The sequence below is a fragment of the Vanellus vanellus genome (genome assembly GCF_965231255.1).
Source record: "Vanellus vanellus genome assembly, chromosome: 5".
Lineage (NCBI taxonomy): Eukaryota > Metazoa > Chordata > Aves > Charadriiformes > Charadriidae > Vanellus > Vanellus vanellus.
In genome coordinates this window covers 39011761-39027507 of record NC_138910.1, presented here as the reverse complement: position 1 = coordinate 39027507, position 15747 = coordinate 39011761, and the positions used below count along the sequence as shown (strand labels likewise).

Genomic DNA, 15747 nt, shown 5'->3' with positions numbered 1-15747 from the left:
CTGGCATTCCTAGGTTCTGCCGGAAGTACAGCTGCGGCTGAAGCCAGTCAATGCCCCTGTTCTAGTGAAGCACCTTAACTTAAGCTGCGTGTTATTTTTTTCCAGTTAGAAAGGCAGCATTCTGCCATTGGGGTGTGGTGAAGGAAGAAAGCCTAGAAGATAATATTCCTGCAGGCCCTGCTTCTAAAATGGCATTAACACACTGGTCTCTTCTGGATTTCTAAACCCCCTTCCTAGGCTCCTGTTTTAGCACCAGATTTCATAAAGTGCTCCCGGTAAATTCTGGATTCTTTTTTTTTCGGTTTTTCAGATTTACTCCGGCATCAGCTTCCTATATTCTTCGACAGTTTGGGCAGTATGGAACCATCTTAAAGCATGTGGTATGTCTTAGTTTGAGATTTATTTCTGAAAACGTTGTGGCTCATTCTTTAAAAGGCTGAGTGTCACAATTGTCACTTAATGTCATCTAGATGTCCAACACGGGAAACCGCGTGCATATTCAATACCAGTCTAAATTTCAAGCCTGGAAAGCCTTAAGCAAAGATGGAAAAATGTTTGGCGACTTTATCCTGATATCTGTCAAGCCGTGTACAGATCAAGTAAGTTACCAGCTGCTTTTATGACATGGAAGGCGCTCTGCTTTTGGGCTTCCTCTTGATTTTCCCTGACCTCTTTTCTTTTTTCCCTTTTTGAATTGCAAAACCTAGCAAGTTAAGTTCTGTAGGTAGAGTCTCTTCTGCCTTACATGAGTTTTTCGTAAGCGTTTGTCCAAATTTGCTGCTGAGAAGGATCACGATTGCAAACCTCTGTGCTGCTTGGAAGTTAGAATGCACAGGATTCTGTTGTTGTACCAGATACGAAGGGAAACCATAACATAGGAGACACTTGAGCTACAAGAGTTTCCGAGACGGGAATTGGTAGCTGGAACGCTACAAGTAACGATCTAAGACACTCAATTGTCAGGTATCTGGTCTTTGTTGCTTTTGAAATGCCTGTTTTTTGTGGCTACTGTCCGCTTTGAAATATCCCTAACCAAAGCCATAGTCGTTAGCCTGTATGTTTGGAGGCAAGAGAGACTGCTGGAGACCAATGCATTTGAGGGTTTGGCCTTAGTCTGTAAAGCTCTGCCTTGCAATTGGCAATTGGATAGGATGGATTTGGCATCAGTGCTTCGGCTTCTGATTGAAAAGGAGCAGGTAGTTCCATGGGTCAGTTCCCCTTGTGTTGAGCAGAGGCAGCTGCCACCCCCACGGGACGCTACCCCTATGCTGTATTTTGGATAGCCGTCTGCGGCCAGACGGGCTTCTCAATGTCTGTCGTCCCGATGGGCTTCTCAATGTCTGTCGTCCCGAGGCTGTTGAAGGCTGTGCTCTGCTGAGTCTAATGCAGCAAATCGGGTCTCCCCAGGCTGGTTGCCATTTCCCGTCTTGTGTTCTCTGGGTTCTTGTGGAACTTGTGGTTCCCATCGGGTCGCTTGCTGCCCCTTCCATTCTGCACGCATTCCCTTCCAAACACAGCTGACAAAAATGGAGCCTTCTGCCTCCTTTTCTAGCATTTGCCAAGGGGACTGAGTGAAACTCCTTGGCAAACTGAACCTGAGCCAAAAGCTGCCAGCGGGTAAAGGACTGGAGAGGCTCCTCTAGGGCTCGGCTAGAATATTCTTAGAAGTCTTTGGAAAGAGGATGTTGTGCTACGTGTGTTCATCTGGGCCTGAAAAAAAGTTACTTCTTGAAGACTGCTGCAAGTCTTACCATTTTTTATTTTCTCTGCACTGTTTCAAACTTGGCTGCCGCTTAGGACCTACAGTGAACAGATGACAAGCTTCCACTGCTGTGCAATGGCATAATGCAACCTATCAATGCTTGCAGTGAGAGAAATGCTTGGTGGTGCTCTGTACTGACAGGCAATTTACCTGTCAATTTACCTTGCTGGCTCAGAAATGTGAACGGATGTTATGAGACGATTCCGGATAATAATTCTAGATACTAAAGGTTGAAGTACTGCTTTGTGGTACTTGATTACATTCTACTATGCCTCTTTTTAAGAGTGTGATGGCCAACTTGGAAAGAAGCTCTAGATTTCCTACGATGAGACCTCTTGCCCCAGCATATCAAGCTTCCGTGAGACACTATCAGGTATTTTAAGGGAACAGAAGCGCGTGTTTCTTTGTGCTGTCTCCTCTGAGTTGGATGAGGCTGTACGCTCAATCACTTCCACGTGACTTTGGCCTCGATCTTCTCCTCCTGTCGTTTCTTTAAAGATGTGCCTCAAGTACAACCTCACTCTCTTCAGGCTCTGAAATAACGATAATACTGATAATGATGGTAGTCCTGATAATAATGATAAATGAATTGATGACTTGTCCTGTTTCCAGAGGTTAAGGACTTGTTTTGAAACTCTTTCAAACGTAGTCTGTGCAAATAGAGTAGCACTTGGGAAAAGAAAAAGACCTGGTTGGTATAATGAGAATTAACTGTGTGTTGACTGACTCTCTCTATTTTCTCTCTTCCTTTTTCCCCCTGCCTTCTAGGTGGTTTCTGACAGACACGGTCCTAGGAAAGGTGAATTTATTGTATCTAAAGCAATGGGATCTGTGTTTGGTTGGTAATATACAAGAGGAAGTAACACACTAAGTTGGTCAGGGTTTCAAAGATGCTACTGGCATCTGTGGTCAGGTGTAGAAGGACTGGTGGCAGGATTTTAACTTGCGTGTCACCTGTTACAGCGTCAGTTAATTCAGCAGACACGTAGCTTGCACTTTAAATGATGGCAATGTCGACACGTTTTTAAACACTGAGCAAGTGTAATAGAAGTGCTTTTTTCCCCATTTGTGCTCTGGTTGCCTGATTGTAGAAAACCTATCAGTGCTGGCTTTTTTTCCCTCTGTACGTTGCTTCCCCGTAAGTTGGACGTGTTTAAAATGGCAGCTTTATTTACCGATGCCTTTCATCTTACTGTTTGTTTCTTTTTTCTTTTCTTTTCTTTTTTTTTTTTTCTTTTTTTTTGTTGTCTGGAAAGGTGGCAGGCTCCTTGGAGAAAGAACACTGTGCATATTTGGCTTCTGGGGACCGGGACTGTTCTTAGTATATGTGATGTTAATTATTTTGTTTGGATTCGTTGCTCTTTCATAATTATCTCTGGCATGGCATTCTAAATGTCATAGCGACTTTTTAACTCTGTTTTCTATAGAAAGCTGAATAAATGTAAGTTGTTCTTAGGTTGTTTTTTAAACAAGCGTGAGTTCTGCACATCGTTTTTCCGAACCGTGAAGTATGATGCTGCCTAACGATTCTCAAAGCGTGATCAGCCGAGCAGATGCTGCTGATTTTTACCGCAGTGGTAGCAACCAGCGTTAAAACTAGCTCATGTTTAAATGTCGTCTCCGTGGGTCTTTTACAGCAGCACGCACGTAACAGGTAGGAAACTGTAGCATTCTAAGCTATGAAATGTTGAGTTGAAAGAGCTGAATAGAAAAACGCAACGTGTCCGTGGAATACCCTGTTGGTCAGCTGGGGTCAGCTGTCCCGGCTGTGTCTCCTGCCAGCTTCTCGGGCACCCCCAGCCTACTGGCTGGTGGGGTGCTGTGAGAAGCAGAAAAGGCCTGGACCCGGTGTAAGCGCTACTCAGCAGTAACTCAAATGTCCCTGTGTGTTTCGATTTGGTGTCTGTGTTGGTGTGGGTCAACATCAGCATTTCCGTTTGGGTCAGGAGTGTGATTGCCAGGTGAATACCCAGGCATACCTATTTCCGTGCTTTGCTTCACGCTGCAGCGTGGTCTGAAAGTTCTTCAGCTGCACTTCTCTGATGCCACGACACCAAAAGGTTAGTCCAGGAGCATGCCTAATGTCCCTCGGATGCTAATGTGGTCCCTACAGGGGGGTTCTCCACCCGGTGTGCGAGAGCCAATCAACACACTGAGTCGAGATAGTTGTTTTCATTTCAATTCTGCAGGATCAGGTGCCGGGCATTTAACAAGAGCCAGCGCACCTCACGTTGCCAACCACCCCGCTGAGTCTCCAGGATGAAGCTCCTGTACCGGAGAATCCAGGGGCGGAGGAGCTCGCTGAGTAAGAATCCCGTGTAAGGATGACAAAACACGCAAAAGAGACAACAAATAATTGTGGAACATTCCCTCCCCTTTAAGAGGCATTTGATCGCTTGGCGTACCCAGACTTTTACCGGGATACAGTTTTCCAGGCAATACTTCAAAAGGATTCGCTCCTTGCCTCGCTCCTGGAGCAATTCGGAACCCCTGTGAATGAAATGAGGCCCGTTATCAGAGGAGGACCCCTCAGGAGTTCCCAATCTAGGAATTACTTCTTTTAACAGAGCTTTGACAACTTCTCTCGCCCAATTGGTGCGGCAAGGGAAAGCTTCCGGCCAGCTCGAAAAGGTGTCTCCCAAAACAAGCCGAGATTTGAACTTTTCTCTGAGTTGCCAAAATGTGGAATCTCTTTGCCAGTGTTGCCCGGGAGCTATCCCTGTTGGGGGATAGTAGTTGCTTAGTGTAAATAAGTAAGTTTTAATGAGAATAAATTACTTTGGGTGTGATTTGCGCTGTTGGCCTAGGTTTACTTGGCACGAGGAGCTAGATTTGTTGAAGCCTTCAGGCGGGCATAGAGTTCTTTTTCTTAGTGATTTTCCTCGCAGCTGGTAGAGGGCTGTGTTTAGTCTTTTCCTATGGGGAAGATGTTGATATCGCACTGATGTTTCTGTAGTGTTTTTCCCAAGCCTGGGACTCTTCAGTTCTCCATGTTCTTCCAGGAGCGCAGGTGCACAAGGAGTGTAAGCCAGAAGATAAGGAGGCTCCAACCCTGGGCTGAAACTGCAGATCAACAAGAGAAGAGCCAGCCTGCCCGGACACAGAAGGCGGCGGCAGCAGCCAGATGTTAGAAGACACCAGGCCAAGAATCACCTTGGGACTAAAGGACGCGTGGAGAGCGTGTGGAGAGCGCGTGAGGGGCGGGGGTATAGATCACGAGTGTGTAATTGCCCAGGGATTTCTTTGTTGGCGGTCCCTGTCTTTTGGAGGCACCCAGCCCGGGCTGTCAGTGCTGCTGTACCTCTCAATTAAATTCATTATTTTATAAAATCCGAGGCCTGAGACTCTGATGCGGGAAACTTAGGGCCAAGCCTGAAGAAGAAGGAAGCGCACTGGAGAGTAGGGGTGTGGGGGGTGGGGGGCGTGGGAGGGGGGGTGTGGGGGGGTGTGGGGGTGTGGTGTAAATTAGTATTTAATGAAATACTAATCATGAAATAAAAAGAAATAATGAAAAATATAGACAAAACCGTATCAAGCTCCCGAGATGACAGTCGCGACGCTGGCTGACACTGGGGCAGTCCCAGGCTGGACTCAGTGACGGACGGGAACTGAATTCCGGATCTGCATTCAGGATCAGGATCACAGGCAGACGAAGAGAGTCCTCCTCAGACGTCGGCCACTGGAGGAAGAGAGCTGACCCTTTGATCCCTCAGTTTTTATACTGAGCATGAGGCAGATGGGATGGAATACCCTGTTGGTCAGGTTTGGGTCACCTGTCCTGTCCGCTCCTCCCTGCAGGTGGGACCCCACTATGCTTTTCCGCTTCCGACCCTCCAGCGGGGCAAATAACAAAGTTGGTTGGCCTTGGGTGTTACAGCAATAAGCATAAGCAAGAGCCTCTCTGCATACCATGCCTGGGCATCAGCTATAAACAATTGGTCTTATCACTCTGAGAGAGTGAGCACTCTCTGCACAAGATGCAGTTAATTTCAGTAGTTGGAGAGGCCCAGCTAAGAAGCGACGTTACCGAACAAAATTGGTTCTGTTTTACCTCAAACCCGGACACTCCCCAGTTGGGGTTGTGAGTCAACATCACGGTTTCTGAGAGCTGATACCTTCCTTCAGGGTTTCCTCGATGGGATCCAAGAGATTGTTTCCAATGGCACAGGTCAGAGGTAGTCAAGGGGACATGGACAAAAACTGGCATACCCCTACCGCTTGTCTCAGGGGCGCCTGCATTGCCGGTTGGGAGTGTCCCCGACTCCTCCTGGACACGGGGCTGAAGTTTTCATTTCCCTTCCGCCCTTTTTCTTGAACTCCCCCCCAGGACTCCCCCGGTTGTCTCCTGTCTCTACCTCAGGGTAGAGGGGGACCTGGACAGGCTGGAGAGGTGGGCCCGTGCCAACCTCCTGAAGTTGAACAAGGCCAAGTGCAAGGTCCTACATCAGGGTCGGGGCAATCCCAAGCACAGATCCAGGCTGGGGGGAGAATGGATCGAGAGCAGCCCTGAGGAGAAGGAGCTGGGGGTGCTGATTGAGGAGAAGCTCAGCATGAGCCGGCAAAGCGTGATCACAGCCCAGAAGGCCAACCGTGTCCTGGGCTGCATCAGAAGATGCGTGGCCAGCAGGTCAAGGGAGGTGATTCTGCCCCTCTACTCTGCTCTGGTGAGACCCCACCTGGAGTACTGCGTCCAGCTCTGGAGCCCCCAACACAGGGAAGACATGGACCTGTTGGAGCGGGCCCAGAGGAGGGCCTCCGAGGTGATCAGAGGGCTGGAGCACCTCTCCTGTGAGGACAGGCTGAGAGAGCTGGGGTTGTTCAGCGTGGAGAAGAGAAGGCTCAAGTGGTTGGTGCGCACTGGAGTCCTGTCCCATCCAATTCTCTGCCACTCATGAGGACTACCAAGATGTGGTGAGGCTATGTTGCGTGAAAATTAGAACAAGCCCTTCAAGTCTCAGATTTCTGGGTTTATTTCCATTCTGTAGAATGGGGGTCCAGCCATTTAACAACAGCCAGCACACCTCATGTTTCCAAACACCCGATATTTACTACAGTCAAACACAGCCAATTGGTCAGTAATGATTCCCTGGGCACTCCTGATGAGACATCTGCATCCAAGCTCATGTTTAATCCAGTCAGGGAGGTTACCCGATGAGCATGCTCATGAGTCACAAAGGGGGGGTGTCTTTTAGCACCAGAACTACCCAGGGGCAGTCTGGGATCCCCTCTGGGCTCCCCTTTGGTCCACAAGTTCTCTTTTGGGCTGGCTTCTGTCTAAGTCCGCAACTGCAGAAGAACACGTTGGACCCGTCGTTTCCTTTTGCACCCTCTTCAAGGTCAGGTGCCTTCTGTGACGGCTCAGCCCCGTCCCAACCACAGCGTCTTGCTCAGCTCTGGACTCTGTTCGGTGACATCCCTGATGGGCACCCGGGTTACAGGGGGAAGCTGGAGCTGGTCCCCAGTAAAACCCCCAAAGCGCGGAGGGAGAGACAAGTCAGGTTTCTGGCTCGGGGCGCTTTGTGCTCCACGGTGGGCTTCCGAAGAAACCTCCGCGCAGGCAGACGCAGGAAATGCCTTTTCCTGCCTTTGTGGACTGAGGCTTCTGCAGCCCCGGGCGCCCCTAGCCCACCTGCCTCCGCCTCCGCCTTTGCCTCTGCCGGAGCCGCTCAGCCCTCGCTCAGCCCCGGAGGGCTTTTCTCAGCACCCCTGCGGCTTTTCCTCGGGGAAGAGCACTCGCCCTGCAGTGCCTTCAGGCAGAACCCAGGTTTCCCCGCCGCCCGGGCGCACACGGCCGCCTTCGCCGCGGAGCCGCCGTCCGCAGGTGAGCCGGGCCGCGGGGCCGCCCCCCCTTCCCGGCCTCGCGCCCCCTCCGGCTCTGCCGGCCGCCGCCTGGCCCCGCGCGCGCCGGGCCGGGCCGGGGCGGGGCGGGGCGGGCCGGGCCGGGTCGTGCCGCGCGGCCCTTGTGCGCGTGCGGGGCCGTTGGGCGGTGCGAGGTGCCTCAGAGGCGGCTGCTGCCCGGACGAGGCTGCCCGGCCCGTCCCCCCGGCGCTGCCCGCCCTCCGCTGGCCTGCTGAGTAGGCCCGGACCGGGGCTGTCCGTCGCTTCTGGCGGTGCTGCACGTTGGGGGAGTCCGGAGGCCGCGGGGCTGAAGTTGGGTGATGGGAGACGGCGCCAGGATGAGCCCCTTCTCCTGGGGTAAAGCGAAAAGGCTTGTGGGTTTAAACCAAGGGGCCGGTGCTCCGGGGTATAAGATCCGCCCCTGAAGCACCCCGAAAGCAGGTACAGCTCAGGGGGGTGGCGAGTGCGGCTGCGGTGGCAGGGCCTCGGTGAAGTCGCGACGTGGCTGGCGTGAGCCCGCGGTGCTGTGTTGGAGTACATTCCCCTGTCTAGGGTGCGGAACCGGCCAGCAGGGCAGGAGAATCCAGCCTTGGCATGATGGCCTTTACCAAAGAAAGACCTTTGAAACAACCCCATAATTACCCTCTAACCCGGAAATCCAGCTGTAGCCGAAGCAGTGTGTTTTAACAATGAAGTCTCAGCGTGGCAGTTCTTGTCATTGCAAAAAAATGCCAGATTATGATAAACTTTTATTACTTGTAAAATACGTTATTAGAACAAACTTAGTCACTTAGTGTACATTGTTTTACGTTTTTTTAATGGAACATCCATTTATGCTGTAGAAAAGTCTCGATCACTTGGCTGCTTCCATGGTTTTTTGTGTGTTTTTTTTTCATTAATACAGGAGCTGAGCCAAAGAGTCCTGGCTCCCGAACATCTCCAGTACCTGAGGAGAGTTTTGAGTTTCTTCCTGAATTCTTGATGGGCAATTTACCTATACCAGAGGCTCCGGAACCCTATGCTTTAAACAGCCGTGCAGTTGGTGTAATGGAAATGAGCTCTCCGCTACTTGCAGGTCAGAATTCGTCTGATTCTTGTCTGGTCCCCCTAAATAAAAGCCTTCTAAGGAAATAGATATGAAATTGAAAATAATTGTGTGAATTTCACCTAACTGTTTTTAAAAGGGTTTATTACAGCTTCAGGGTATGAACTCTAGAAAAGTGGGAACCAGTAAGGTACTAAGGTGGGCCTCCCAAAATGAGTGGTTAAGTATGCCACTGAAGCCGAAAACCTTGATGGGGGTAGAGCGCTTTGCAGAATACACCCTAAGAGTTCTTGGATGCGTTAAAGAGGTCAGAGAGGAGTCTTGACGGTCAGGATTTAGGACTGAAGATTTAGGACTCTTTGGAAGAGCTTAATTTTCCAAATGTTTTGCAAGTGAAAACCGTGAAGTCAAACTAACCCCCTCCCCCCCAACCCGGCCGGGGTAAACACCCGCAAAGTGTTCAGAGCTATGTCATGATCTTTCAGTCCGTTTAATTCTCGGTTGTACTGGAAGTCCCAAAGTTTCCAAAATGGGAGAGCAATTGGCTTAACCTCATCCTGTCGAAATGCAAGCTCGTCCCTGCGCTCAAGAGCTTACATTTTAATTGAATGTGAAATGACATGGGAAGGAAAGGAATCTGGACAGTGGGCATGTGACAGCATGTGCAATGTCCGTGTGTGTTTTTGTAGGGTTCTTTAGCGTGTAGGACATCTCGAGTCTTTTGCATCTTTACTACAGGGAAGTTAGTCTCTGAAACAATTAAAAATGCAACCAACAGGCCTTAAAATAGCTTAAAAAGAACAAGCACATGTGATAGACTGCCTAATAATCCAGTATATTCACTAAAAGTTTTAGATGGCACTTGTGTAAGGAGGCAGTGTCTGACACACGTGTGATATTCTTCCGTAGAACGACCGAGGCTGCAGAGTTGGGGAGGCCAGATGGTTTTGCAAGCCCCCAGCGAAAGAATCCAGAGTCTTTCCTGGCTGAATTTCCTGCTGAAATTTCAAGAACAAGTAGCAGTGGAGTAAACTTCCAAGTCTCAGGCTCTTCATTTGTTCCTTTTGATTGCAGGAGGATCTCCCCCACCACTAGTAGTCCCAACACATAAAGAGAAAAGCGGTGCACCACCAGTTCGAAGTCTTTATGATGAATTATCTAGTCCTGGATCGACGCCTCTAAGCTCAAGAAGACCAGTAAGTGGCTTAGGTACTGACCTGTTCGAAGCAGAAGAGGGGAGGTAGTTTACTGCTTCCGTGAATTCTTTTAACTCCTTTGTCTCAACTGCTGTAGCAAACTGGCTGGTGACCCTTCAGGTCCTGCTGCTGCTTAGTCTGGTTGCTTGGTATGCCTGTTCCTGTGTAGCCTAACTGCGAGCTGCCGTTGTGGAGCTGTCTCCTGTTGTTAGTGATTTTCGGTGCTGTAGAGAATGCAAAGTGCAAATCCTGCCTCTGCTATGCTTTGTCCATGACAAATGCAGACTTGTGAGAGCTTTTTACCTTCTTGTAAATCTATGGGGCTGCTGATTGCCCGAAGGGCCCAAATTTGTGTTCTCTTTTCTGTTAGTGGGCACTAGAGGCATTTACTGAGCTAGGAGGACTTTTGTACTGAGGGAAAGATCATCAAACTTTGGGGAGGGAGATGGGGTCAATTTTGAAAGAGTAACAAAAAATTTATACAAGGTCATTCTAATAATAAGCTCCAATACTTACCTCAAGCGAGCAGCCAAACATTAGTAGGTTCTTTTTTGGTGAACATGATTCTTTAGATGCAAGGAGAAGGCCTCACTGAATGTGCAGTCCTTTTTTGTGTGTTACCTTCTGAAAAGTTTATTTTTAAAGTTCAAGTTTTCTGCGAAGGACAGAACCCAACTGACCTAAAAGACTGGATATTTAAAAAAAACCCAAAAATAAAGAAGGACCAGCTTTCAGAATACATGTTGCTAGGCAGAGTGGTGCTCAAATTTTGTTTGATCTTGCATCTGAGACGTGCCCCGATTCAGACTAAAAATGTACTAAAATTGTTTTGGATATTGAGATCCTTCTATGTTAAAAAGCAAATAACTCCTGGCTGCTAAAGCTGGAAGTATACTTTCCTTTAGCACAGTTGCAGTAAGGAGTTGAGCGGATAAGGAAGTCAGTGGTGAGGAATACCAGTGGGGATGATGCTCTCGTGATTTGTAAGCCTTTTAGACAGTGAAAATCAGATGCTGGTGACTAATGATCCTGGCATGCTTTCCATCAGGATGCAGGTGAATGTGTGAATTGCTCTACTACAGCACTGGCGAGATGCCTGGGTTTTTTTGAAAAATTAAATCTTACAGATTTCTGAGTATCAATACCAAGAGCTGCTTGGTTTCACAAAGCATATGCGATTGGTGTTAGGTAAGGGATTCTTCAGTTCCTATTGCCTAAAGCTCACCCTAAGCCTAACTAAGCTTTCTTCTTGTGTACTGGTAGCTCTTTCTTGTTAGATGCTAAAATATTGCAGACAGTGCCTGAATCCTATTGCTTGTGGCGCTTCCCTTCAGGAGTTTGCTCTACACTCCCATGCTATCTCTGATCGTTGCACTGAAGCCTCTGATCAGGAAAGTTAACTGCCTTCTCTTCTAAGGCTTAGTCATCAGCTGGAAATGCCAGAATGGCATTCCAGAGGCCGACTGGCTGTCCAGACAATCTGCTAGGCAGCGTGCTAGAACGTAATACCATTGTCAAATCACTTTTCGTTGCTAACTTTTAATAATCTTGTATGAAATGTACTTGGAAATGCCTGGAAATGCTCTCGGCTGATCTGAGAAGTGCACCTGTAAGAATGATTTGTTACTCTTTCTGTATTTTACTGCAGGCCAGCTTCTCTCTAACACAAAGCCCATTGGTTGGAACTCTGCCAGCAACTCCTGGAACAGGTAGATATCATGTCAAAATAGATAATCGACTGTCTTACAGCTTTCCTTAAGAGAGAAAAACCATTACTGTTCAAGCTGCATCAATTCCTTGCTAGTTCACGAAGGACTTGTATCTTTCTTTACGGGCTTTTCAAAAGGGATGTGGATGTGAACAGGAAATGGTTTTCCACTTTGAGATAAACTAAATTGCAATCAGCTTTGTTTATTCCTTATTCAAGATGTGTTGTTGAAGTGAGCACAGAGGTAATTGTGCTTGAGTGAAGCTGCTGAGATCTATGGGTTGCCTTGAATCTTCATAAGGATTTCAATCTTCTGTATGAACCCATGGCTTCTTCCTAAGCTTAATTCTGCCGTTTTGTTCCCGCTTGGATTCTGTATTCAACTACTGGTGTTCAGGGCTGAAGGAGAAAGTTAGCTTACGAGCCATAAAACTCCCTACCGTGCTTGCAGACGTCTTTGTCTGAGTCTGCAGAGAAATCTCCCGCAAGCTCTTGCATAGACAAGGGAAATGCTCGATACCGACTTTATTCTTTGAGTTTAAGCTCCTAAGCTGATCTGTCTTGCAAACGTAATTTGTTAAACAACGCCATTTCAATTTAACAGCTTCAGGGACGTTCACTCCTGCGAGTGCCGGACAGCATAGGAAGACTACTCTATCTCCTGCTCAGCTAGATCCTTTTTATACTCAGGGTGATTCCCTAACTTCAGAGGATCAACTTGATGACACATGGGTAACTGTATTTGGGTAAGTAGACTTCCAAAGCATGAGAAAAATCACGGGTGAAATCCTGGCAATGTGTGGCAAGGAGGCCTTGGACGTTGCTGTTGTCCGGCATTCCTAGGTTCTGCCAGAAGTACAGCTGCGGCTGAAGCCAGTCAATGCCCCTGTTCTAGTGAAGCACCTTAACTTAAGCTGCGTGTTATTTTTTTCCAGTTAGAAAGGCAGCATTCTGCCATTGGGGTGTGGTGAAGGAAGGAAACCTGGAAGCCTAAGCTGTGGTGAAGGAAAGAAGCCTAATATTCCTGCAGGCCCTGCTTCTAAAATGGCATTAACACACTGGTCTCTTCTGGATTTCTAAAACCCCTTCCTAGGCTTCTATTTTAGCACCAGATTTCATAAACTACTCATTTTAATTTTTTTGTATATTTTTTCCACGTTACAGATTTCCTCAAGCATCAGCTTCATATATTCTTCTACAATTTGCACAGTATGGAAACATATTAAAGCATGTGGTATGTCTTAGTTTGAGATTTATTTCTGAAAATGTTCTAGCTCATTCTTTAGAAGGCTGAGTGTCACACTAGTCTCATAATCTCATCTAGATGTCCAACACAGGAAACTGGATGCATATTCAATACCAGTCTAAGCTTCAAGCCCGGAAAGCCTTAAGCAAAGATGGAAGAATTTTTGGTGAATGTATCATGATTGGTGTCAAGCCGTGTATAGATAAAGTAAGTTACCAGCTGCTTTTCTTTAATTATGAGGCACTCTGCTTTTGGGCTTCCTCTTGATTTTCCCTGACCTCTTTTCTTTTTTCCCTTTTTGAATTGCAAAACCTAGCAAGTTAAGTTCTGTAGGTAGAGTCTTTTCTGTCTGAAAAACATGAGTTTTTCTTAAGTATTTGTCCAAATTTGCTGCTGAGAAGGATCACGATTGCAAACGTCCGTGCTGCTTGGAATTTAGAATGCACAGGATTCTGTTGTTGTACCAGATACGAAGGGAAACCATAACAGGAGACACTTGAGCTACAAGAGTTTCCTAGATGCGAATTGGTGGCATTCATGGGCTGCAATAGATATGTGGTGGCAGATGGCGACTGTTACTGCTCCTAATGGTCCCTCTTTTTTATGTGACTCTTCATCGTGTTCTGCCTTTTCAGTTTATCGTAGTGCATTAGGCTGAAAATTTGATAACAAGGCACTCTACCCCCATAAAATCATGTTCCTTTCTTTTAAATAGTGGTTTGAGTAGGGCTGGCTGTATTTCAGGCTAATTTGATCACGAGCTATTAGTTTCTAGGCATGGACAACGCTCTAACCATTAGTTCCTGCAACATTTTCAATTGGTTTCTATACCCCTGTGCTCTTGTGCTAGAGCTTCTAATCTGTTCTTACCTTATTTCCTACTTTGGTGTCCACTCTGTATCAACTACTGAACTGCTGAAAAGGTGAAACACTAGAAGTACTGGTCTAAGACATTTATCTTGATCTTAATTGCTTTTGAATTTTCTATTTTGTGGTATCCTGGGTTGAGGTAAAACAGGTAAAACAAATTTTCTGTTCAGTAATTTTAGAATATTCTTAGAAGTCTTTGGAAAGAGGATGTTGTGCTACGTGTGTTCATCTGGGCCTGAAAAAAAGTTACTTCTTGAAGACTGCTGCAAGTCTTACCATTTTTTATTTTCTCTGCACTGTTTCAAACTTGGCTGCCGCTTAGGACCTACAGTGAACAGATGACAAGCTTCCACTGCTGTGCAATGGCATAATGCAACCTATCAATGCTTGCAGTGAGAGAAGTGCTTGGTGGTGCTCTGTATTGACAGGCAATTTTGCTGGTCTTTGCTGGCTCAGAAATGTGAACGTATGTTATCAGACAATTCTGGATAATAAATATTTAAGTTTACTAAAGTATGTGTTTATGTTATATTATGCATCTTTTTAAGAGTGTGATGGAAAACTTTGAAAGAAGCTCTACATCCTCAATCTCTTCAGTTTTTACTCCACCTACAAAATCTGTTGGAACACCGGTGCAACCTGCAAATTATACTACAAGGATTTCTACAATGAGACCTCTTGCAACAGCATATAAAGCTTCCACTAGTGACTATCAGGTATTTTAAGGGAACAGAAGTGCATGTTTCTTTGTGCTGTCTCCTCTGAGTTGGATGAGGCTGTACACGCAATCACTTCCACGTGACTTTGGCCTCGATCTTCTCCTCCTGTCGTTTCTTTAAAGATGTGGTCCAAGTCCAAACTCACTCTGTTCAGGGTCTGAAATAATAACACTACTACTGAAAAATAATAAATTAATGACTTGTGATTCCAGAGGTTAAGGACTTGTTTTGAAACTCTTTCAAACGTAGTCTGTGCAAATAGAGTAGCACTTGGGAAAAGACTTGGTTGGTATAATGAGAAAACTGTGTGTTGACTGACTCTCTCTATTTTCTCTCTTCCTTTTTCCCTCTGTCTTCTAGGTGGTTTCTGACAGACAAACTCCTAGGAAAGGTGAAAGTATTGTATCTAAAGCAATGGAATATGTTTTTGGTTGGTAATGTACAAGAGGAAGTAACACACTAAGTTGGTCAGGGTTTCAAAGATGCTACTGGCATCTGTGGTTAGTTGTGTAACTACTGGTGGCAGGATTTTAATGTCCATCTCAACTGTTACGCCTTCAGTTAATTCAGCAGACATGTAGCTTGCACTTTAAGTGATGGCAATGTAGACGTGGTTTTAAAATGTGAGCAAGTGTAAATAAAGTGCTTTTTTCCCCACTGTGTGCTCTGATTTTGTGACTTTACAAAAAATACCAGCACTGGCTATTTTTTTTTTTCCACTCTGATTATTTTCTGGAAATTGCTTCCCAGTAAGTTTGATATATTTAAAGTGGCAGCTTTATTTAATGATGCATTTAATATTACTGTTTGGTTGGTTTTCTATCTGGAAAGGTGGCAGGCTCCTTGGAGAAAGAACACTATGCATATTTGGCTGCTGAGGACTGGAACTATTTTTAGTATATGTGATGTTAATTATTTTGTTCGAATTCATTGCTCTTTCATAATTACTTCTGGAATTGCGTTGTAAATGTCATAGCAACTTATTAACTCTTTGTTTTACATTTATTTAGCTTTATATATATATATAAGTTGTTCTTAGGTTGTTTTTAAAACAAGTCTGAGTTCTGCACATTGTTTTTCAGAACTGTGAAGTATGTGTTATGGTTTGAGAGACACAACACTTTATTGTTGTTTAGACAGTCATTCTATCACCTGATGACCACTCCTGACCTGGGAAAGAGATTTAGGAAAAACAAGGAAACCTGGGAGTTGAAGTATAAAGAGATTTAATAGAGTTAAGATTAATTAATATTAATAGCACTATAGAACCAATATTGATCCTGACACCAATACAGAATATGCAAAGATTATACTCAGTCAATTTTATCAGGAGGAAGCTGTGCACTCCCAGCAGTTGTGGAAA

At 46.1% G+C, this 15747-nt stretch overlaps 1 protein-coding gene across 1 annotated transcript; it reads left to right on the top strand.

The window, feature by feature from the left end:
• Nucleotides 1–7938: 7938 nt before the first annotated feature.
• LOC309672470 (nucleoporin NUP35-like) lies at nt 7939–15038 on the top strand (the record flags this gene model as incomplete). The annotated part of the gene is made up of 9 exons (XM_082483999.1): nt 7939–8006; nt 8443–8675; nt 9720–9841; nt 11490–11550; nt 12154–12295; nt 12714–12783; nt 12874–13002; nt 14214–14381; nt 14745–15038. 9 exons carry the CDS (start codon nt 7939–7941, stop codon nt 14820–14822), a joined length of 1071 nt encoding a protein of 356 aa, XP_082340125.1. The 3' UTR covers nt 14823–15038.
• Nucleotides 15039–15747: the final 709 nt, after the last annotated feature.